A 25,335-nucleotide genomic window follows, 5' to 3' on the forward strand; every position below is an offset into this window, starting at 1 on the left:
ATGTAAGCTGGAGGTGCGTTGGAGCAGTCGCTATGTGTGCAGCATGTCTGCCCGTGTAAATCACGCACTCTACGAGCCAGCAATCACGCACTCTACGAGCCAGCAATCACGCACTCTACGAGCCAGCAATCACGCACTCTACGAGCCAGCAATCACGCACTCTACGAGCCAGCAACTGCAGTGAAAGTAGGGAAGAAACATACTAATAACCCCAGAATATCTTTAGCTTATTTTTAGACTTATGAACTATTCTGTGTGATGCAAGTAGATTAATTTGGTCTTTCAACATTGCATCTCAGGGGTGTAGCAGTTAAGCCCGGGGGGGAGGGGGGTGACAACCTGGGGTCCAGGGGTCGGTAGAGGTGGGGTACTGTGGGGGGTCTGGCAAAGCCCCCCTGAAGATGAAGAACTTTAGCTATCTTATAAACAATTTGTGGCTTATGCGTGATTTTAAACATGATCAACAGGTGTCAGCAGCCACTCATTATTTCTTTTAAAGTTAGTATTAAATAATGGCAATTTATCTTCCATGATATCTGCTCCCAACATCATATAGTATGGTTAGAAAAAAGACATGTCGCATAGGAGTGGCAGTTAAAACTGTACAAAAATGATACTGATTAAACAATTAACACTTCCCCCGGCTTTACAGACAGAAACAACAACATTCACAAACGGTTTTGTGTTGTTTTTTTACAGCCGAGGGGGGATTCCGGATCCCCTGTAACCACCCCCCTAATCTGCCCCTGCATCTGACAAAATCCACTTTTATTCGGGTATTTTAAAAATCTTCACCATTAAAGTGGTTTCATTGATTTTTACGTAGCATTTGATCACACACAAAAACAACATTTCTGGGATCGCTCAAAGTCGACTGGTTACCGTACGTGTTTCAACTGCATTTTGAAGTCTTGCAATCTCTGGCACTATTTGAGTTATCAGGATGGAAAGATTACCGATATAATCACCAAGAAATCGGGTTTTCATCAGACTGCACTCTCTTTTTCAAGTCTAAATGTCAGTAATCTTAGCAGTCAAAATGTTCAAACATAAGGCAATTCTCCAAAAGTGTGATGCAATTCGAGGCTGATGTCAACTGTTTTATTGCAGGTCATTATGTAACAAAAACATCGCTAGAGAGACGTTCATTGTGCGTATGGAGGAGAAAGCATGAAATATTGTCTCCATATTTTCTAATTCCAGTTTTCCCGCAAAAATTTCTCTTTCTAAGCTAGATCTGATTTGAAGCAAAAAAGACACAGAAATAATGACGTATAGTGTAGGTTTGACGTCACAAGACTTGACGAGCTGAATTCTGATCCTTGGAAGATAAAATGAAAACTGCTCTCGTGGTTTGAGTTCGGTTGTTCTTGGTCAATACTTGTTGCTGTTGTTTTTGTTGCTGCGGTTGTTGATGTTGTAGTGGTGGTGGTGGTGGTGGTGTTGTTGTTATTGTTGCTGGTGTTGTTGATGATAACTCTAACCCTAACCCTAAGTCATGGTGGGGCGGTGATGAAAGTGGCGGTAGCAGCGTTAGAACAGCTGGTTGTTGAGGCGGCGCTGACGATGGTGATGGTGACGATGGAGGTACAGAGACAGTAGTTGTCGTCGTCGTGGTTGTGGTGGCGGCTGTGATGACTGAGTAGCTGTAGGCAGAGGAGACAATATTGGTAGTAACAGTCGTTGCGGAGATGATGATGGCGGCCTTGGTCGTCGTCGTGGTGGTGGTGGTGGCAATGAAGGTAATGTTTGTAGTAGCAGTGGTTGTGGAGGGGATAGTGGTGGCGGGAACAGTGGTTCAGGTGGCGGTGGTGACAGGAGGCATGTCCACCATGATGAGCTGTGTGGAACAGCGCGATGCTGCTAACAGTCTGTCATGAAGATCAATCTTCTCATCACTCCTTCCTTCATCAGTCTCCTTGTTCCTGCCTGGCAGCATCACCACCACACGCCGCTCCAAGCCTTGCACATAGTCATAGTGTGTTACTGTGACACGGTCTGTTGCCGCCACCGCCATGTCGTGCACATCTCTCTCCCACCTCGCCCTGTTGTGTCTCACGTCTTGGTACCCCAGCACACACACCGGTAAGCCTTCATCACGCAGACCGCGCACCACGCCGCTAGCTCGTGACGTCACTCGGCCTGCGTCATCCTCGATGTCATCCTGTAGTTCTGAACTCCGCGTGATGATGAACACGTCGCGGTAGCTCAGTGGGGTGGGACTGTTGGGGAGGCTGCTATCTGTGTGGAAAAGACCGTTGTGACCGTTAGAATATTCTTCATGGTGTAGGCAACTGTAAATAAACTGTCTGTCTGTCTCTGTCTCTCTATCAGTCTATCTCATTGTTTCTCTGTCTCTCCCTGTCTCTGTCTCTCTCTGTCTGTCCCTCCCTGTCTCTGTCTCTCAGTGTGTCTGTCTCTCTCTCTCTGTCTGTCTCTCTCTCTCTCCACATATTCACTCTCTGTGTACAACAGAAAGTCACAGACACCTATTTCCCGACACACAGACATGACGTTATTATAGTTTGACGTCACTAAAAATGACGTAATTCTCTCTTGCTGCTGTGGTCTTGCCCAGCGAACTTGAATTTTCTGTCACTGTGAAATTATTTGACAGGGTAAAATGACACGATGGGAACTTGGTTAGTTACCCTACCTACCTTTCTACATACCTACCTACCTTGCTACCTACCTACCTACCTACCTTTCTACCTACATATCCATTTACCTACCTACATACCTACCTTCCTATGTATCTATGTAGCCTATCTACCTACCTACCTACCTCCCTCCCTCCGGGTCCCTACCTACCTATCTATGTATTTATCTATATATGTGACCTTCACAACTCACCCCCACTGCCCACACCAAGACGGAGCAGCTCGGCGGCGACCTCCTTACCGCACTGTTGGCACTCTACTGGCCACCGACCTCTGTGAGCGTTGCCATGGTGACTCAGCCGTACCACGCGCAGTCCGTCGCCAGGGGCAGGTACACCGCTGTCGCTGTAGTTGTGGACTTGACCTTGGCACCTGCCAACCGCTGTCTGTACCTCCCGCAGCACGGAGGGAGCACAGCGGAGAGGGACGGTGAGCGGTTCAGGCCGCAGTGATGGGGGGATGTCGGTGTGAAGAACACCTGCCGCCCACAGGTGCAGGCCGGGAACGCTCTCCGCCAGGCGGGCCACCAGTGTAGTGTTGCGTTGACCTGACACAACACTGTGACACAGAATGGAGACACGTTGTGAGAGATGTGTGTCAGTATGGCTGGGAGGAACGTGTCACACTCATACCACACGGAACAGCTGGGTGAGGTTCGTGAGGACACACACACACACACACACACGTACGTACACACACACGTACGTACACACACACACACACACACACACAAACACGATGACACACGCACGCACACACGAACGCATGCACATGCGACCATGCACACGCTCGTAAACTGATAGTGCATGAACTCGCACACACAAAAACGCGCGCACACGCACAAACACACACACACACACACACACACAGAGGTGGTTATAAGGGTACCTTGGCATTTGTGTGCAGAATTTGTGTGTAAAAGTCGCACACAACTACCTAAGGTCGGACCCAAACTTCTACAAAGTCACACACAAACACCAATAGTTAGTACATTGGGCAAGAGTTCACACCCAAATGCCAACGGTTCCCACCCAAACTACTAACAATTATACAAGGGCAGGTAACTCGTGTTTTCTTACTGTCAGTAGCAAGACATACTATATCATGAGTTATCTCTCTTGGAAATTATAATGAATTTATTCAAGTACACTGCTTAGTCCATAATGACCGTTTTTAAACTGCCACAACTTTTTTATTTTTCATCGGAACAAGATTGTTCTTATATCAAATTATTCAGAAGAATATGTAGATTACATCTATGCAATTTAAATACAATAATTACAATATTTAAAGAGAATTATACTTAAAAGGGACTGAAAATTAGTTCAGTATTTTGGGCAGCCCTCTCAGCAAAGGCAAACTCGCAACTTTGGAGTGCACCAGACCCAACCTAGTAAACATTAATTTTTTTGAGAATATTTTTGAGGGGGGAGCAGACTGGAGAACCCGGAGTAAAGCCCCGAAATGTGGCCTGAGTCGAAACAGAAGTTGTATTATTATCTCTCTTTCTTTCCCTTAGTGGGGACAAGAAGCGAAGTCTGTTAGCGCATTGCGCTGGTTCGAATCCCGGATTGGGGAGGCAATATTGGTTGCTCCATAACAGAAAACGGGTCCCTGGTGTCAATAAATTGTGACCAGCCGCCCCAAATACGCTCAGATTCGAGTGGGCGCTCCAAATTGTTCATTTCCCTCTCTGTATCTCTCTCCATCTCTTTGTGTATCTGTTTGAATGAAAATGAAATTTGGCTATTTATACCGGCCGCGCTTTATCTTATCATACCAAAGCAATTACCTCAAAGCGCCATGGTCTACAACCAAATACCTAATTTGATATAAGAACAATATTGTTCCTATGCAAAATAAAGAAGTTGTGGCAGTTTAAATACGGTCATAATGGACTAAGCAGTGTACGGCGACCTTCTTGGCGCAGTGGTAGCGCCTTGGACTTGTATTCATACGGTTGCATGTTCGAACCCTGGTCGCCGCAAATTAATTTGGCCACGTGCTCTACCATCTTACATTGTTTAGTATGTATGATAGTTATTTGAGAGCTTAGAGTTAGAAAAAGTCCCCTAAGATCCTATAATTAGAGCTGGGGTTTATAGTCTCTTTAATAAATTCATTATAATTTCCAAGAGAGATAACTCAGGATATAGTATGTCTTACCTGCCCTTGTATAATTGTTAGTAGTTTGGGTGCGACCTGATAGGTATTTGTGTGTGAACTCTTGCCCAGTGTCCTAACTATTGGTGTTTGTGTGTGACTTTGTAGTAGTATGGGACCGACCTTAGGTAGGTGTGTCCTAACTATTGGTGTTTGTGTGTGACTTTGTAGTAGTTTGGGTCTGACTTTAGGTAGTTGTGTCCTAACTATTGGTGTTTGTGTGTGACTTTGTAGTAGTTTGGGTCCGACCTTAGGTAGTTGTGTGGGATTTTTACACATTCTATATTTATTACTCATTAGGTCACGATCAGGTCACTAACATTCGTGTGATTTTGGTCATGATGTGACCCAAAGTGGTTGGCGGGACCCCAAAAAACAATAAATTTGATTTGACTAACATTCGCAGCTTTGGTCAGGTTAAAAAGAGACCTGCCTGCGCCAGTGTGTTGCATAACCCACTGTGGACCGAAGTCAAGGACTGGGTGGCCGAGTGGTAACGCACTTGCGCTCGGAAGCGAGAGGTTGCGAGTTCGACCCTGGGTCAGGGCGTTAACAATTTTCTCCCCCCTTTTTTAACCTAGGTGGTGGGTTCAAGTGCTAGTCTTTCGGGTGAGACGAAAAACCGAGTTCCCTTCGTGTACACTACATTGGGGTGTGCACGTTAAAGATCCCACGATTGACAAAAGGGTCTTTCCTGGCAAAATTGTATAGGCATAGATAAAAATGTCCACCACTTGGAATAATAGGCCGTGAAAAGTAGGATATGCGCCGAAATGGCTGCGATCTGCTAGCCGATGTGAATGCGTGATGTATTGTGTAAAAAAAATTCCATCGCACACGGCATAAATAAATCCCTGCGCCTTGAATATGTGCGCGATATAAATTGCACAAACAATTTTTTTTTTAAATATAAAAAAAATCCCTGCGCTTAGAACTGTACCCACGGAATACGCGCGATATTACCCAATATTGACGGACTGTGTGATGATATCTTCTGCTATGGTCTGTTTTGACAGTGATATCAAAATCGAGACCGGAGGTCGAAGATATCATCACACAGTCTGTCAATGTTAGATATATTGCTAATTCTTTGGACATTTTGTATTTACTTGCCTAGGGCGGGGATATAGCTCAGTTGGTAGCGCGCTGGATTTGTATTCAGTTGGCCGCTGTCAGCGTGAGTTCGATCCCAGGTTCGGCGGAAATTTATTTCAGAGTCAACTTTGTGTGCAGACTCTCTTCGGTGTCCGAACCCTCCCCCCGTGTACACTACATTGGGTGTGCACGTTAAAGATCCCACGATTGACAAAAGGGTCTTTCCTGGCAAAATTGCTTAGGCACAGTTAATAATTGTCTACCTATACCCGTGTGACTTGGAATAATAGGCCGTGAAAGGTAAATATGCGCCGAAATGGCTGCAATTACTGGCCGTGTAAAATTTCATCTCACACGGCATCACTGCAGAGCGCCTAGAACTGTACCCACGGAATATGCGCGATATAAGCGTCATTGATTGATTGATTGATTAAAGAAATTACAAAAGTATTTGTCTCAGTTTTGGCTGTTCCATATCCCTCCCTCTGATTATTATTTCTTTTTGCTCTCTCTTTTCTTGTACTTTGATTGATTGATTGATTGACTTTTCAGTATTTCAAAATGGCTTTTCTTTCAAAAAGTCTTTAGTCACTTGATCAACTAAATTCTGGGATCATTACATTTTCATATATACACAAAGAAAAAAGCCAAGCACCCCCCGAATGAATTTGTGATAATAATTGAGTCAAATTTGTTTTACCATTTTTATATTTAGTCAAGTTTTGACTAAATATTTTAACATCGAGGGGGAATCGAAACGAGGGTCGTGGTGTATGTGCGTGTGTCTGTGTGTGTGTCTGTGTGTCTGTGTGTCTGTGTGTGTGTGTAGAGCGATTCAGACTAAACTACTGGACCGATCTTTATGAAATTTGACATGAGAGTTCCTGGGTATGAAATCCCCGAACGTTTTTTTCATTTTTTTGATAAATGTCTTTGATGACGTCATATCCGGCTTTTCGTGAAAGTTGAGGCGGCACTGTCACGCCCTCATTTTTCAACCAAATTGGTTGAAATTTTGGTCAAGTACTCTTCGACGAAGCCCGGGGTTCGGTATTGCATTTCAGCTTGGTGGCTTAAAAATTAATTAATGACTTTGGTCATTAAAAATCTGAAAATTGTAAAAAAAAATAAAAATTTATAAAACGATCCAAATTTACGTTTATCTTATTCTCCATCATTTGCTGATTCCAAAAACATATAAATATGTTATATTCGGATTAAAAACAAGCTCTGAAAATTAAATATATAAAAATTATTATCAAAATTTTTTTTTCGAAATCAATTTAAAAACACTTTCATCTTATTCCTTGTCGGTTCCTCATTCCAAAAATATATAGATATGATATGTTTGGATTAAAAACACGCTCAGAAAGTTAAAACGAAGAGAGGTACAGAAAAGCGTGCTATGCAGCATAGCGTAACCACTACCCCGCTCTTCTTGTCAATTTCACTGCCTATGCCGTGAGCGGTGGACCACGAGTATACGGTCTTGCTGCGTTGCATTGCGTTCAGTTTCATTCTGTGAGTTCGACAGCTACTTGACTAAATATTGTATTTTCGCCTTACGCGACTTGTTTTTAAATCCCAATAAACACCGGTTAAAACCGGTCACATCCGGTTACTTCCGGTGCAGTCCGCGTATCCCTCCTCCCCTCCCTTTTGCCCTTCTGTAGGCTTACTCCCTTCTTTAAACTGAGAAAACCAGGTCCAATAAAGTTAAAAAAACAAAGGTCCAATAAGTTAACAGTACGTAGGGCCTTCAGAATCGGAGTAAATGTATAGAAGTTATGAACAGAAGATGAAAGAGAAAGCAAAGTCTGATAAAATAAAAAAAATAAAAAAAATAAAAAAAACATCGGTATATGTTTTAAAAGGGGGATATGACTGCAGCTCAAAAGTAAAAATAAACATCAGACTAAAAACATAAAATAAATAAAACTCTATAGCAATCATGTGCCCCTTACAAATACAGTGCGCATTTTCGGTCAATTCCAGTATTTCAAGACTAAAATAAAACAAAGAAAAGTTCATTATCCATAATCATAGCCTATTACGAGAAAATGGGGGGAAAAAATCTCTGGGCTGAGTAGAAGGGTTGTGACGATTTCCCGGTTGAAATCTGAACTAAAATACCAGAGGGAACATCATCAACCAGTCTGCTGGTCGACACTTTTACTGTCATATTTCATGGTTTTCTTTAGAAAAGTAAGTCAAAAGCCTCTTTGCAACAAAACGAGGAAAACGACTTTTTACCACAATACCCATCAGTACGCCCCCAAAGCCACATTTATGAAGGCGGACCACCCTTTCTTAAAACCTCGTCCTTTTTTACCCTAGTGTTCCACATTTCTGTTAATGAAATTGGTACATTTACCTCCAGTTTGAGGCTTCCTACCTTTTTAAAGGTCCTAAATTGTGGTTTCAAATATATAATCTACTTCTTCTTCTTCTTCTTCTTCTTCTTCTTCTTCGTTCATGGGCTTAGACTCCCACGTTCACTCATGTTTTCAGCACGAGTGGATTTTTACGTGTATGGCCGTTTTTACCCCGCCATTCAGGCAGCCATACGCCGATTTCGGGGGATATCATCTACTTAATTACTGCATCCTCAGTAGCTTTTTGTTTTATTCGGCATCATCAGTTACTGGTTCCGAACTACAGAATGACTTGCGCGGTCACTGTACACCATCCATACCACAGAAACGCTAGATTTCAAAGTCCATCTCCAAGCAGTCTGTTGAAGCCCCCCCCCCCCCCCAACACACACACACACACAAACAATATTCAAACAAAATACTGATAATAAAATACTGATAATAATGATTATACTAATAAAATAAGAATAAGTGGGTTTTTTGTGTGTTTTTTCGTCGTTTTTGTTTTAGTTTTTTCGTTGATTTGTTTCTGGGCTAAAAATAAGATTGATTGAGTGTATTCATCCCGAGTGAGGATCGAACCGCCCGTGTGGGGCCGCCGCCGTCAGAGGTGAAGACTCCAACCACTGTGCCAACTAGCATTGGGGTTACAACCTGCCACCTCAAGAGTCTCAGTTCGCAGACAATAATGTCATGTAGTGCAACCGCAGTCAGCCAACTCAGCCAAGTACTCGTGTATTGAACAGTCAAACAATTTTAATTTAGATGTTTTTGTTAAGAATAACCTAGAAAAGCGAGCAAACGGACTAGATATTTTAAGAGTCTTTGCACATTACTTGTATGCATAATTACACGACTCGCATGCTTGTGACAGGTGCAACTTTGTTTTATTTCTGTCAAAATAAAATCTTAACATGGCAAGTCCGTAAGTTTCAAAAGTGGTGTCCCATCCATTGCTAAGACAAAAGAACAAGTAGCCTATGTTGTTTGAAGCAACTCTGTGTTTGCTGTTGACCATAAACTCATAAACAGCTGTAGAAAAACGGTGTTTTTTCAAATGCAATAACATTAAAAAGAATAGAAAATGGCGTTATGAACAAAAATATGCTTCTTTCGGCCAACTTACATTTCTTTGGGATGCATGAAATAGTAAACGCATGTTTTAACCTGATACTGTTGTACAATATTTGTTTTGTCTCTTGAACCCCACAATCATATAATGTACAAAGAACATTGAGAATCTTTCATTTAGAAAAAAAACACCATAAGATTACTCTATTCAATACATACATTGAAAGTTAACCTTTATTTTTATTTTAGTTTCACACACACACACACACACACACACACACATAGAAACTCACACACACATATAAACACACACACATACACACACGCACGCACGCACGCACACACACATACTCACACACACACACACACACACACACACACACACAGTACACACTCAGAAACCACTACGTTGACACCAGCTCGACACCATTTTTAGCTTCCACGGGGACACCCTCCGCATCACTTTGTTTTCCTGTTCAGTGCACTTCGCGCGCCGTAAAAAGATCCTAGTGACACAGAAACTACGTCACAGAGGAAGGAAAGAAAATCAATAAACTCCCAGCCTATCGTCTGCCCCGCAGATGTTAACGCGCACGCTTTAACTCCCCTTTCTTCTTTGCGAGCACAGCCGTTGCTGACGCTGCCCTTTTGTGTGGCCCAGTTTTGCTTGCGTCATGTGACGTGGTATTGCACGTAGGTTCCTGACCCAGTTTCAAGTTGTCGGGCGATCCTCTGTGATGACGTGTTGCGCTGTCTATTCATAGCGTGTAAGAGGTCCTCTCCCCTCGAAACGTCAGTGCTTTTCCACTGAAATGTCTGGAATGTTTCCCTACGAGGTTAATGACGTTAATACTCGTAGTTACTTTTTACTCAAACTGAAAAAAAGAAATCGATTAACGAAATAAGCCAATTAGCAAGACCGGTACATGTATATTTTGATATCTATGAGTCAGCGAGATTATGTTACTGAGATCAGGCTTTTTTTTTCTGTCGGAACAGGAATATTCTTTACGTTTGCATGGGAAAGATACTTTTGTGTGTGTGTGTGTGTGTGTGTGTGTGTGTGTGTGTGTGTGTGTGTGTGTGTGTGTGTGTGTGTGTGTGTGTGTGTGTGTGTGTGTGTGTGTGTGTGTGTGTGTGTGTGTGTAACTTGTTGTTTCAGGCTTGTTTCATAAGTTGACTTGCACATGACTATCATAAGTATGGTGGTTTTTTTCCACAAGGTGTGTACTTGTTCATACGAATGGTTGAAAACATGTATCTTTATGTGTTCGTCTATCTTAAAGCAATACACTTTTCAGTCTAGCATCGATCGATCCTCATCACATAATGATGTAATCTAACAATTTACATTCCAAAAATCAAAAGCCTGGCAAGAATTCCGTCGCATGTTTTCAACATGTCCTGGATGTATTCGCATTTTACGACAAATGGTTGTCTCACTGCATAATTCTCCCTTGTCTCGCTTCTGTCCTCTGAGCGAGTTTTTTTTGGACAATATCTCAGATAAGTTCTATATTATCTGTATCATAAGTGTTTGTCTGGCTGTCCAATTAATAGATCGCTGGGTCGAACAACGGTGAATGTTACGTTTTGTTTTGACCATTCTTGCTTTTTACATTTAGTCAAGTTTTGACTAAATGTTTTAACATAGAGGGGGAATCGAGACGAGGGTCGTGGTGTATGTGTGTCTGTGTGTGTGTGCGTGTGTGTGTGTAGAGCGATTCAGAGTAAACTACTGGACCGATCTTTATGAAATTTGACATGAGAGTTCCTGGGTATGATATCCCCGGACTTTTTTTCTGCTTTTAGATAAATGTCTTTGATGACGTCATATCCGGCTTTTTGTAAAAGTTGAGGTGGCACTGTCACACCCTCATTTTTCAATCAAATTGATTGAAATTTTGGCCAAGCAATCTTCGACGAAGGCCGAACTTCGGTATTGCATTTCAGCTTGGTGGCTTAAAAATTAATTGATGACTTTGGTCATTAAAAATTTGAAAATTGTAATTAAAATTATTTTTGTATGAAACGATCCAAATTTACGTTCATCGTATTCTTCATCATTTTCTGATTCCAAAAACATATAAATATATTATATTTGGATTAAAAACAAGCTCTGAAAATTAAAAATATAAAAATTATTATCAAAATCAAATTTCCGAAATCGATTTAAAAACAATTTCATCTTATTCCTTGTCGGTTCCTGATTCCAAAAAGCATATAGATATGATATGTTTGGATTAAAAACACGCTCAGAAAGTTCAAACGAAGAGAGGTACGTGCAGAAAAGCGGCGAAACCACTACCACGCTGAACAGGCTCGTCAGTTTCACTCCGTTTTGCACAAGCGGCGGACTACCGTCATTGTGAAAAAATGCAGTTCGTTCAGTTTCATTCTGTGAGTTCCACAGCTTGACTAAAATAATGTAGTAATTTCGCCTTACGCGACTTGTTGATTCTATGGTGTAACTGTAGTTGTCTGCCGTACAGAATCATCACAGACGGTTATATGGTCTGTCTTTTCGGGTGTCCCTCTTTCTTCTGCCGCTGCTCATACCTCTTCTTCACTCTACTTTTCCTTTTTTTCGGTTTTGTCTGTCTGTCTGTCTGTCTGTCTGTCTGTCTGTCTGTCTGTCTGTCTGTCTGTCTGTCTGTCTGTCTGTCTATTTCTTTCTGTCTTTCTGTCTGTCTGTCTGTCTATCTGTCTGTCTGTCTGTTTCTTTCTTTCTTTCTTTCTGTCTGTCTGTCTGTCTGTCTGTCTCTGTCTGTTTCTTTCTGTCTTTCTGTCTGTCTGTCTGTCTGTCTATCTGTCTGTCTGTCTGTTTCTTTCTGTCTGTCTGTCTGTCTGTCTGTCTGTCTGTCTGTCTGTCTGTCTGTCTGTCTGTCTGTCTGTCTGTCTGTCTCTTTCTTTCTTTTCTTTCTTTCTGTCTGTCTGTCTGTCTGTCTGTCTTTCTTTGCACATAAATACGCTGTCAACTACACTAAACTCACCGAACCAGCTAACCAATCAACCAACGTATATACCCAACAGTACTCTCAGTCTCACCAATCTGAACCAGAGCTATTGAATTCGGATAAGTGTCGATCTACTTTTAAAAGAATTCAAAGTAAATCAATGAAAACAAAATAACACAAACATTAATTTACAACAAAAAAAAGAATAAAGGGAAAAAGAATAATCCGCAAAATTAGAAAGACAAGACAAAAAAGGTTGCAGGAAATAAGGTGTCGAAATACAAGCCCCTGAAGGGATACAAAAGAATATCATGCCCCCAACCCCCTCCACCCAAACCCCCACCCCTTACCCAAAGCAGCTAAAACCCTCAGGAAGACATTGACATTTCAAAGAAAAAAAATAGAGCCACACAACCCCATTCTGGCATCTAAGGTCGGACATGCGCACTGAAGATCTGAGGGAACCCACCTACACACCGACCGGCAAAGAAGGGGGTAAAAAAAATGTATTTAAAAAAAAAAAAAAGATTAGGGGGAGATATCGATTGAAGCAGAGCGAAGTGAATGGTGGGTTTGCAATGACCTTCACATTTAAAGCTGTCTTTGATGACACGCCTCCGCTCAAAAGGCTCTGTCTCTCTTTCTCTGTATGTCTCTTTCTGTCTGTCTGTCTCTGCTCTGTCTCTGTCTACTTTTCTCTTTTTCTCTGTCTGGGGTATGTCTGTATATTTGTCTGTCTGTCTGTGTGTGTGTCTGTCTGTCTGTCTGTCTGTCTGTCCGTGTGCGTGTGTGTGTGTGTGTGTGCGTGTGTGTGTGTATGTGTGTGCGTGTGTGTGTGTGTCAGTGTGTGTGTCCGTGTGTGTGCGTGTGTGTGTGTGTGTGTCAGTGTGTGTGTGTGTGTGTGTGTGTGTGTGCGTGCGTGCGTGCGTACGCAATGGCGGATTTAGAGGGGGGGGGTAAGGGGGCCCGGGCCCCCCCTTCAGGGAAAAAACAGAGAGAGAGAGAGAGAGAAAGAGAGAGAGAGAGAGAGAGAGAGAGATATATATGATTAAATGACAGTTTCTGAGCTCAGGTGGCCCTAGATTGCAGCATTTTGCTTCCTTGAAAAAAACCAATTCCCCTCCCCCCCCCCCCCCCCGGAGCCCCCCTAGCATGTTCGGGCGCTTCGCGCCCTCAACTGAATAGGGCGCTTTGCGCCTTCAAGTTTCCCACCCCCCCTTCCTTAAGATCCTGGATCTGCCCTTGGTACGTGTATGTGAAGAGAGAGACAGACAATGACAGAACAATAAAAGTGCTTATACAGCATGTCAAAATCGGATGAGTTTGTACATTCATGTGTGATTTTCGGCTACCAATCACAGAGGAACACACTCCTCTTTCCGCTGTTTACGTTTAATGTTTTACACACCCCGTTTGAGATCATTGATACGCCCACACCATATATGTGTATGGTTTGTGTTTGCTATGCTAGGTACCACCCTGAACATATACACGTCAACCACCGCCAATACAACCATTCAGCACTTCATACATATCTTAATTTTTTATCGGTCTTTTTTTTTTAATCGTGTTTGTGTGTGGGTGGGGGGGGGGGGGGGTGTTTGCTGTTACATGTATATTCTTTTTTTTTTCTTTCCTTTTTTTGTGTGTGACTGTTCTCTATCCGGTTATCCATAACAAAAAAAGTCTCCGCATTTATTCACGCTTTGGGCGAAGTCGACTACACGAAGTTTACTTCGCGAAGGTGGCTGCACGAAGCTTTAGCACTGAGCTGTCAGTAAAAAGACTTTGTGAAGTCGACTTCGGGCTCAATCAAGGACAGGCGTTACGGCATCATTCATATTGTTTGTTTTGTAGTCCAGAAATGATGGTTCCTGTACAACAGGGTGATCCCTATTATGGGACTAGCTTAGGTTATTTGCTATCAATGGTTCATAGTCTGATTTCTGCTTCTACTTTTTTACATTTAGTCAAGTTTTGACTAAATGTTTTAACATAGAAGGGGAATCGAGACGAGGGTCATGGTGTATGTGTGTTCTCTCTGTGTGTGTGTGTGTGTGTGTGTGGTGTGTGTGTGTGTGTGTGTGTGGTGTGTGTGTGTGTGTGTGTGTGTGTCTGTGTGTGTCTGTGCGTGTGTGTGTGTAGAGCGATTCAGACTAAACTACTCGACCGATCTTTATGAAATTTTACATGAGAGTTCCTGGGTATGATATCCCCAGACGCTTTTTTAAATTTGTTTGATAAATGTCTTTTATGACGTCATATCCGGCTTTTTGTAAAAGTTGAGGCGGCACTGTCACACCTTCATTTTTCAATCAAATTGATTGAAATGTGTAATTGTCCAAGCAATCTTCGACGAAGGCCGAACTTCGGTATTGCATTTCAGCATGGAGACTTAAAAATTAATTAATGACTTTGGTCATTACAAATCTGAAAATTGTAATTAAAATTATTTTTTTTTAAAACGATCCAAAATTACTTTTATTTTATTCTTCATCATGTTCTGATTCCAAAAACATATTAATATGTTATATTCGGATTAAAAACAAGCTCTGAAAATTAAAAATATAAAAATTATGATTAAAATTAAATTTCCGAAATCGTTTTAAAAACAATTTCATCTTATTCCTTGGCGGTTCCTGATTCCAAAAACATATAGATATGATATGTTTGGATTAAAAACACGATCAGAAAGTTAAAACGAAGAGAGGTACAGTAAAGCGTGCTATGCAGCGCAGCGCAACTGCTACCGCGCTAAACAGGCTCGTCACTTTCACTGCCTTGACTACATGAAGTAATTTCGCCTTACGCGACTTGTTATTCTTTTGTTTTACTGTTCTCCCGTCACCTATGGAAAAATGGACACCTTAGTTTTCTGTAATATATGTTTTCCCACGTAAGTCGAGTACGCTTTAGCTCTGCTGAAATTGGGTCATAAATTATCAGTCCAGAACAAAACGAGACAGTAATTTTTAACATGGTGAAACAAACACGGCGAAATGAAATCCAATGTGTGCCGAATATTCCTTGCACTCGTCCCTTGCTGAATAAAAAATGACAAGAATACTTCGAGGCCAAAGTAAGTTTGCCTTGAGTGAATCCAAACAATTTGACAGGCAAGTTGAAAGTCGATCAGTATAAAACGTTCCATGAACCTACCTTTCGGGTTTTTTGATTCGATCTTGATTTTTAGAAAGTCAGCAGTTTGTCTGTTCCGGATTTGTACCTTGAGCGAGATAGGGCGGGGGCGGGTGCGGGCAAGGGAGGGGGCGGTAGATGCGGCGGGGGCGTGGAGTATTATGTGAAAGGTCGCACTAATGGAGTAAGGTTTTCAATGACAACGGGATGGGATTGTGACGAGTTAGGTCGCACTGACCCAGACCGTAGGAAGGAACCATTTTGCCGCAGGGGAGCAAACTCGTGCTTACTTCAGCCTTTCAAGTCCATTGGTGGATGATCTACCGTGGGTCAACACTGCTTCACTGATCTGTGCACTGCTTCAGTCTTGGCAATGCACAACACCGGAGAGAGAGAGAGAGAGAGAGAGAGAGAGAGAGAGAGAGACAGAGACAGAGAGAGACAGAGACAGAGACAGAGACAAAGACAGAGACAGAGACAGAGACAGAGAAACAGACAGACAGACAGACAGACAGGCAGACAGGCAGAGTAACCAAACGCAATTTGGTGCACTCCAAGACGATGAAATCTTCATGATGGGTCAACAGTGATGTATCATGAATTATAAAAACAATTAGTAAACTAATACATTAACTAAGTTGATATAATCCCTAATCAAACTTAATCACATTTGAAACAAACTATGTACAATTGAGCTTAAAGTCGTTTCTTCTGAATACACTAAAATCTATCATAGAACCAGTAAGGTTATTTTTTTGATTTGTTATTCAAATGTATATAGTTTTTGTTTTATTTCAGTAAAAATATTATTGTATTATTTTGATTTGATTATTATTTTTCTTATGTGCTACGATCTTTTCATACTTTACATTTAAATGCTTACCTCTTTTCTATAGCGTGACCATCTGCTGTGATCAATTTACCCGGTCCTTGTTATATGAGCAAAACATTCCTATTTTGCACAATTACGCAACAGAAATCAATTCCCTTTTTTAATTTTAAAAGAAGTCAACAAAATCAAAACATAGACAACACACACACAAAAACATGATACAAAAAAATATAAAAAAAATAAGAGAAAAACAAGAAGAAACAAACACATCAACCATCAAAACACATCAACCATCAAAACACATCAACCATCAAAACACATCAACCATCAAAACACATCAACCATCAAAACAACATCAACCATCAAAACACATCAACCATCAAAACAACATCAACCATCAAAACACATCAACCATCAAAACAACATCAACCATCAAAACACATCAACCATCAAAACACATCAACCATCAAAACAACATCAACCATCAAAACAACATCAACCATCAAAACACATCAACCATCAAAACAACATCAACCATCAAAACACATCAACCATCAAAACAACATCAAGCATCAAAACAACATCAAGCATCAAAACACATCAACCATCAAAACAAGCAAGCTAGCAAAACTGAAACAAAAGACAAATCCCCTCTTTTAATTTTGTATCAACCACAACATCTGTCCTCCCTTATTACACCACTCCCCCCCCCCCCCCCCTCCCAATCAAAACACAATCATCACTCTGGTAAGGACTTGACTTGGTGTATTAGAGGAATGGGCTTAACAAATGATGCAGGGGTAGAATGGCTGGCCAGGCGGGGAGGGGGAGGGGGGGGGAGGCATGCTTTTAAAATTTAGCATTTGAAAGGAGTATTTTGGTTCTCTAATCGAGATAAAAGGTACACTGAGCTTGTGCGGGTTAGGATCAGCTCCCCGAACCTCTCCCCCCCTCCTCAGTCCCCTCCCCCTCCCTCCCCCCCCCCCTACCTGCTGATAATTAGCCAATCAATGTCAGCGGATTATCACAGTTTCTGCCAGCATGCGTGTCCCTGGAGTGAGCGAGTGGGTCATGCCACGTCCCACAACTAATACACCAATAGCTGTATGCTCTACGGGACTTTGCTTACATTGTGGGTCTCGTTCAGTACATGTATCGAGTTATATCTACCAATCCGTCCTCGACGCTAGATTGCGAAAGAGCATACCCACGCCCACACTCGTACGCAGACACGTACACACACACGCAATCACGTACGCACGCACGAACACACACGCGCACACCTACACCACGCGCGCACGCATGTATTGCCACACACTGACATACAAACGCGCGCGTGCACGCACACCCACGCACGCATGGACACATGTACGCACACGCACACACACACATACACAGCTCAATGCCAATATCTGATTGCACACGGCTAGGGTCGCCCACGATTGGTTTGTTTTAATTTTCTTCGCTTTTTGTGTGTGTTGTTGTTTTTTGGTCAGTCTTTGGAGGTTCTGGAACCGCTTCAGTTGATGTTCAGTGTAAACTGACCTTAGTAGATCCTCTGGGGAATTAAATAAATACAAATATAAAAATGAAAAAAATTGAAGATTTTCTTTAAGGAGCCTGCACACTTAGACAAGGAGGGAGTGTACAAAAGACACAAGTACATATCAAATTTTAAAATGACAAAAGTGAGGGTGGTACGGAGAAAAAGTGGGCGAGGTGGGAGTGGCGGTGGTGTGGGGGCGAGTAGGAGCTTGAGGGGGGGGGGGACACTGAGAATCGATCAATCAATAAAGCATTTACTATTTACATACTCTGCATCGCTTTTCTTGTGGCGATCAATGCAGACTGTGAAACAGACAGATGCAACAAAGTGTCAATCTAGTAAGAGCTAGACTGGGAAAGAAATGTCTCTGGAAGGAAGGCGGCCACAACATAAAGACACCAAATAATGGTTGTCACTATTGTCAAAATAAATCCGTTTTGCACAGGGGACACACTGACGCACGCACGCACACACACACACACACACACACACACAGCTTTGTGGACATAAACTGGATATTTAAGTTCTGTCGTGAACTACCACAAATAGGTTTTACTGAAAGATTTTTGTTGGATCAATAACTGTGCGGACCTTAACACCTGTTTCCTGGTATAGATTTCATCCCGGTGCAGTATCAGTCTTGTCTCTTTGAAAACTACAAGAACATGCACCAACAATGTACGAATTGTTTCGACGTGTTTTCAGGCCGAAATCACTAAAATTGCACACATGGCGTTTTTGGATAAGAAAGAAAAAATTCCATACACTTATGTTGACCACACACACAAAAAAAAAGTCTGTACGTAACTGAAATATTACTGACATTTTACCACTTGTCTTTTTTAACACGCCTGGTAAGCTTCGTTTGAATCCCTTACCAGTCAACTTGAAGATAACAAACTTCGTAAGTCTGTGGTCGATTGGAAGGAATGTTCAGGATTTATTAATTAGGGTTGAAAGGAAATTTCCATAACTAGAAACTGTCCTATTCGGTGCGATCAACCTAGTAATGTCAATGTAAGTTATCTTAATGTATATGATAGCCTTGCGGGTACACAGGTAAAATGAACGAAGAAAAACAAAATGGCGGAGTAGCAGAGATGACGTTTTCCTTCACAATTCAGACGACACGTATTTCTTTTCCTAAAAACAGTAGATTCTGCTTCTCGGTTAGAAATTATGATCGTGGGAGAAGAATTGGAGGGAATAGGTCTCCGAATATTTTCATGAATGCCATTCGTGCATAATTTGAATAAATTAATGGGTAGTTGGTGGGTTATCGAGTAAAATCAGGTTGCAGCCATGCTTGTACAAGCTTGTTCACGCAGCATGTCGTACTTTTCATGTTAATGGCGACTGAATTATTTTGACTAAGACGCTTAATTTCGATTTGCTGAGCGAGCTTACCTGGATTGAAGGGTGACACTGGTAGTTTGTTCGGGTGGATTTTGAAAATCTTAGTTTGGTTTCGTTGCGACGTTGCACTGTCGCCGATGTGTCTGTCTTTGTCTGTCTGTCTGTCGGTCTGTCAGTTTCTGTCTTTCTGTCTCTGTCTATCTGTCTATGTCTCTGTCTCTCTATGTCTCTCACTAGCCTCTCTCTCTCTCTCTCTCGCTCTGTCTCTCTCTTCCTCTCTTTCTCTCTCTCTCTCTCTCTCTCTCTCTCTCTCTCTCTCTCTCTCTCTCTCTCTCTCTCTCTCTCTCTCTCCGTGCCTGATCGTACCCATGCATTAGTAATGAACCACTATTGCCCTCTAAAACGTGTTATTTCAAATGTATTAGCCTTTGTCGCATCTATTATACTTGCTCAATATTATCCTTTAGCTTAAAGTATTGTACTCCTTTCTGGGCTTTTAAGATGTTGCATAACGTATCACCAAAAAATCCTTCGTAGAAACCGTCATCGTCGTTTTCGTCATTATAAAAACCATCATAATCATCGAAATCATCATCGTCTTTCTCAACGAAATTACGTGAGAAACCTTTTAAACCTACACTAGCTTATACATCCAGATGGTCATTGTAATGTCATCAGTATTATAATAATTTGCCCTCAAACGAATAAAAATAATAATAATAAAGAAACAATAAAAAAAAATTAAAAAAACACATGTACACTCGACTAACACCCCCAGACCCCCCCCCCCCCCCCACCTCACCACCCCACACCTCCCTCTCCTTCTCTCTCAGTTAAGCCAAATGTTCCAACACCCGGCATTGACGGTTTCTTTTGTGTGGATCTACCCCCTTCCCCCCCCCCTCCCACCACCACCACCACCACCACCACGACGCACACTATATCTGCCTCACAACCACAACCTAATACTTTCTTCACAAATGTCATTGTGGGGCATTAGGAGAAAACACACTCAAATGAATTTACACCGCAACGCCTTAGTTTTCAGCAAGCGGTTGCGTGTTGCCCATAAAAGGTCTCATAACATCCGTTCGGCAACCGAAGTATTTCAGTTCGGTCTAGATACAGCCTACGACAGATTAATTCAGCTCTTCGTCAACAACTACGACAACAATAACCACATCGGAAACCACCACCGCCGTAATCATCGTCACAACCATGAGTGAGACAAAGCACGTCCATTTCTGTATAGTAGTCAAAAGTCCGCGAAAACAGGACAAAAAGGGATACGGCCAAGTTATTTTCTGACACCCAATGACGTCAGTAGCCGCCTCCCATTAGGGAGTTTTAGCTCGTATCGGCTATACTGTACTGCGAAGCGCTGTCAGTCTTGATGCGTTAACTACTGCGGGTCGGTGTGTTTGTGTGTTTGTGTGTGTGTGTGTGTGTGTGTGTGTGTGTGTGTGTGTCTATGTGTGTGTTAGTGTGTGTGTGTGTGTGTTTGTGTGTGTGTGTGTGTGTGTGTGTGTCAGTGTGTGTGTGTGTGTGTGTGTTTGTGTTTGTGTGCGTATTCGCGCGTGTGTATTTGTATGTGTGTGTTGTGTGTGTGTGTGTGTGTGTGTGTCTGTGTATGTGTCTGTGTCTGTGTCTGTGTGTCTGACTGTGTCTGTATCTGTGCCGTGTCATTTATATTTAATCCGAATTGTCCCTGGAAATTCTAATGGCTACAATGGTTTTAAAGCCTTGTGATCTAAATTGCAGTTTAACACCTATAGAACCGTCTAAGCTGCTATGCGGACTAAGAAAAGCGTCCCGGTTTGATACATACCCAAAAAGAATCTGCAACCAGCTGTTGTTGAGTTTTTGTGTGCACATCTAGTTGGGGTGTTTTTTTGGAGTGTGTAGAATTTATTTCCTTATCATTTTATTCAGCAAACAATTCATCCCAGCATCGGACAGGAACCAGCCAGAATAATGATGATTTGTGTGCCTCCAAATGCAATGATGCAATTGATTCTTGACACGATTAAAAAAACACCAAATAGTCTGCTAATGTTCCAAACTTCAGAATAAATAAACAACAATGGTAGGTTATTGAAACGTTTAACTATTGACAAAACAAAACGTTTCATTTACAGTACGTCCAATGAGTGGTCCGTTAAGTACACAGACGGACAAAAAACTTATGATACAAATGATGAACTTATTTCAAAATCATCGATGAAACTCGCTTGCAAGATGCCGACGAGGCAATGATCAATTATTCGCGTAAAAGCCTGATCGATTCGTGGGGGATCACATGATCTTTCACACGAGTAGCAATGTATCTCAGGGCTCCCCACGGTAGCCTCACCTACAGGGTCCCAGGACCCCCACTTTGAACTTTAAGTTCAAGTTCAAGTTTTATTAGTCCATAACCCATGGGGGCATTTTGAACAATAAATACAATCAATGCAATCATGAGATATGCTAATATAGTAAATAAAAAAATTAAAAATTAAAAAATATAAAAAAATATGAAAAACTGTTACAAATTCTATTAATAAAGTCCAAAATATTCTTTAGCAATTTCTTTTTGTTAGTAGCAAACAACTTTTTAAATTTAAGTGCATTAGGTTTTTTCCAATAGTAAGGTGGTAACAACTCAGCTCTGTCTTCTTTGAAAAAATCACAGACAAATTAATAATGGAATTCATCACCTATGTCTTGTGATACACATTTGGTGCAAGTTCTTTCTGACCTCGGGATGTTACGATATCGTTCTTTCTGTACAGGCAAATTGTTGTTTAATGTTCTAAACTTCATCATTGAAACACATTGCTGATATGGCAGGTGTGTGACATATTCTTCACATGCAAAACTATCTTTAAACATTCGATAGTTCCAAAACATATTTTTTGTTCCAATTTCTGTAAACCATTTATGGATATACTGGTCATACAAGCTTCTTTTTACTTTCCTTTTAAACCATGCGCTTGAGTATTGAACATTTTCTTGAAAAGTCCAAAGGCCAGAGAGACCAATTTCATTTAAGTTTTTTTTCAATAAAACATAAATAATTAGATTCAATCATCTTGTTTATATACAATTTATAAGTAAGGCAACACTCAATACTTGAAAAATTATTTTTATGAATAGGACTAATCAGTTTATACCAATAGCAAAGCATTCTACATTTCATATTAACATCTAGTGAATATCTTCCAAGTTCACCAAATACCATAGCATTTGGAGTTGATTTTTTTAGTTTGAAAACAATTTTATAAAAACGCAATTGAAGTTTAGTAGCAAGTTCACAGGAACCAAAACCCCATACCTCACATCCGTATAGTAAAATTGGAGCAATCATTTTATCGAACAGGTCAACTTGTATGTCCACAGGCAGTGACAATTGTCTACAAGTACGCAAAAAAACAAACATAGCCCTTGAGGCACGATCATATAGATTCTTCTGTGCGACTGAAAATTTATTATTACAATTAATCTTAAGGCCCAAGTACATTACATCAAACATTACTTCGATTAAATTGACCCCCTCATCAGAGTTTTAGAGGGTCCAACACTTCAGAAGCCCTAAAGACCCCCCGGTGTACTGCTAACACATTGTGATGACGAGTAGTGTTATATAGTGAATCTTTTTTGATATATTCAAAAATATTCTCGTCATGCCAACAACAACACGCACACAGACACACGCACGTAAGCAAGCGTTGCATATTGGTGCCTGCACGTAGCTGACGATTACAGTCTGAAAATGTTATCTACGGTACGCATGAGTACGTAAATCTAGTGCGTTTCGGGACCCGCTGTTTTCATATCCAGTGCGTCCCAGGACCCCCTCAACAAATTTCTAGTACGTTTTTACATTCAGTCAAGTTTTGACTAAATGTTTTAACATAGAGGGGGAATCGAGACGAGGGTCATGGTGTATGTGTGTATGTGTGTATGTGTGTGTGTGTGTGTGTGTGTGTGCGTGTGTGTGTGCGCGCGTGTGTGTGTGTAGAGCGATTAAGAGTAAACTACTGGACCGATCTTTATGAAATTTGACATGAGAGTTCCTGGGTATGATATCCCCGGACGTTTTTTTCTTTTTTTCGGTAAATGTCTTTGATGACGTCATATTCGGCTTTTTGTAAAAGTTGAGGCGGCACTGTCACACCCTCATTTTTCAATCAAATTGATTGAAATTTTTGTAAAGCAATCTTCGACGAAGGCCGGACTTCGGTATTGCATTTCAGCTTGGTGGCTTAAAAATTAATTAATGACTTTGGTTATTACAAATCTGAAAATTGTAAAAAAAAAAAAAAATTTTTATAAAACGATCCAAATTTACGTTCATCTTATTTTTCATCATTTTCTGATTCCAAAAACATATAAATATGTTATATTTGGATTAAAAACAAGCTCTGAAAATTTTAAAAAATAAAAATTATGATCAAAATTAAATTTTCGAAATCAATTTAAAAAGACGTTCATCTTATTCCTTGTCGGTTCCTGATTCCAAAAACATATAGATATGATATGTTTGGATTAAAAACACGCTCAGAAAGTTAAAACGAACAGAGGTACAGTAAAGCGTGCTATGAAGCACAGCGCAACCGCTACCGCGCCAAACAGGCTCGTCACTTTCACTGCCTTTTGCACTAGCGGCGGACTACGTTCAATTTCATTCTGTGAGTTCCACAGCTTGACTAAATGTAGTAATTTCGCCTTACGCGACTTGTTTTTCTTCGTAATGACATACATGGGTTTCCATAATAAGGTTGGGACGTTCACGCGTCAAGATTGTGTCGCCACTGCCTGTGAGAAGCACGTGCAGCATGCAACCCATGAATGTTAAAAAAGGCAGTATGCTCACGCTGCAAATTTCTGTATTTAACACTGGGCGACGACAATTTGCAAACATTCTCTGTGAACATGGCGAGAAGACGATTATCAGAGGCGATCCGATGGCAGATTATAGGAATGCATGCTACAGGAGCATCCTTCAAAGCGATTGGTCGTCAACTTGGCTACCACTACACAGTCATCAGCCGTTTGGTACGCAAACATCGTCAGACTGGTGCTGTGAAGGACCGTCCACAGTCAGGGCGACCCCGTGTGACGTCAGAACGTGAAGACCGAGCTTTTCTCCGAATAATTCTACGTGAGCCATTTTCAACGAGTACCGTCCTGAAACGAGCATGGCTTCCAAATCGACATCTGTCAACCAGGACCGTACGAAACCGCTTGAAAGCTGCAGGAATGGCAGCCCGAAGAGTCATTAAGCGTCCCCGACTGACAGATGACCACAAGAGAAGACGCTTGGCATGGTGTCTGGCACGGCAAAGATGGAACCTGAGAACGTGGAGGAGGATCCACTGGTCGGACGAAAGCAGATTCCTTCTCCATGTCACTGACGGCCGACTGAGGGTATGGAGGCACAGGAACACGGCCTATACACCCAGGAACATCAGACAAACTATTCCATTCGGTGGCGGGTCAGTCATGGTTTGGGGTTGCATTTCCCATGACTGCAAGCTAGACCTTGTCACCGTACGTGGCAACCTCACGGGTGATCAGTATATGCGACATGTCCTGGAACCTGTTGTCGTTACTCATTTTGACAACCACCCACTTGCCACAAGACCCGTGTACATGGATGATAACGCCAGGCCTCATCGATCCAGGGCAGTAGTGGACTACCTCCAGAACAACGCTGTAACAACACTCCCATGGCCGGCAATGAGTCCAGATCTTAATCCGCTGGAGCATGTTTGGGACATCCTGGGGCGTCGTATACAAGCTCTGCAGCCTCCTGTGCAGACATTACGTGAATTGGAGGCAGCTTTGCATCGTGAGTGGTTGCAAGTGACCCGTGAACAGATCCGACGTTTGACTGGAGGGATGAGACGCAGGGTTGACGCCGTCATCCGGGCACGCGGGGGTTTCACTCGATATTGAACTTTTGAATCGCGTATGCCATCTGAGCACTCTCAATTACATTTTTTTCATGACACATTTACCTAAACCTGTCTTTTTCAGCTTGCAGCTCCATACTTATCAGGGGTACTGTTTTAGGGTTAAAACGTCACTTTTTGGCAAGGTACCAAATCACGATTAAAACCAATCAAAACTGGAGTTTTCTTGTGTGATGTTATTT

General features: G+C 41.7%; 1 protein-coding gene across 1 annotated transcript; it reads right to left on the reverse strand.

Moving 5' to 3' along the window:
• Positions 1–1,086: 1,086 nt before the first annotated feature.
• LOC138979083 (uncharacterized) lies at positions 1,087–24,794 on the reverse strand. The gene is made up of 3 exons (XM_070351895.1): positions 24,733–24,794; positions 2,854–3,218; positions 1,087–2,241 (listed from the first exon to the last, which is right to left on the reverse strand). The coding sequence occupies exons 1-3, from the start codon at positions 24,792–24,794 to the stop codon at positions 1,799–1,801; spliced, it is 870 nt and encodes a 289-aa protein (XP_070207996.1). The 3' UTR covers positions 1,087–1,798.
• Positions 24,795–25,335: the final 541 nt, after the last annotated feature.

This window comes from Littorina saxatilis, linkage group LG10 (genome assembly GCF_037325665.1).
Source record: "Littorina saxatilis isolate snail1 linkage group LG10, US_GU_Lsax_2.0, whole genome shotgun sequence".
NCBI classification, from domain to species: domain Eukaryota; kingdom Metazoa; phylum Mollusca; class Gastropoda; order Littorinimorpha; family Littorinidae; genus Littorina; species Littorina saxatilis.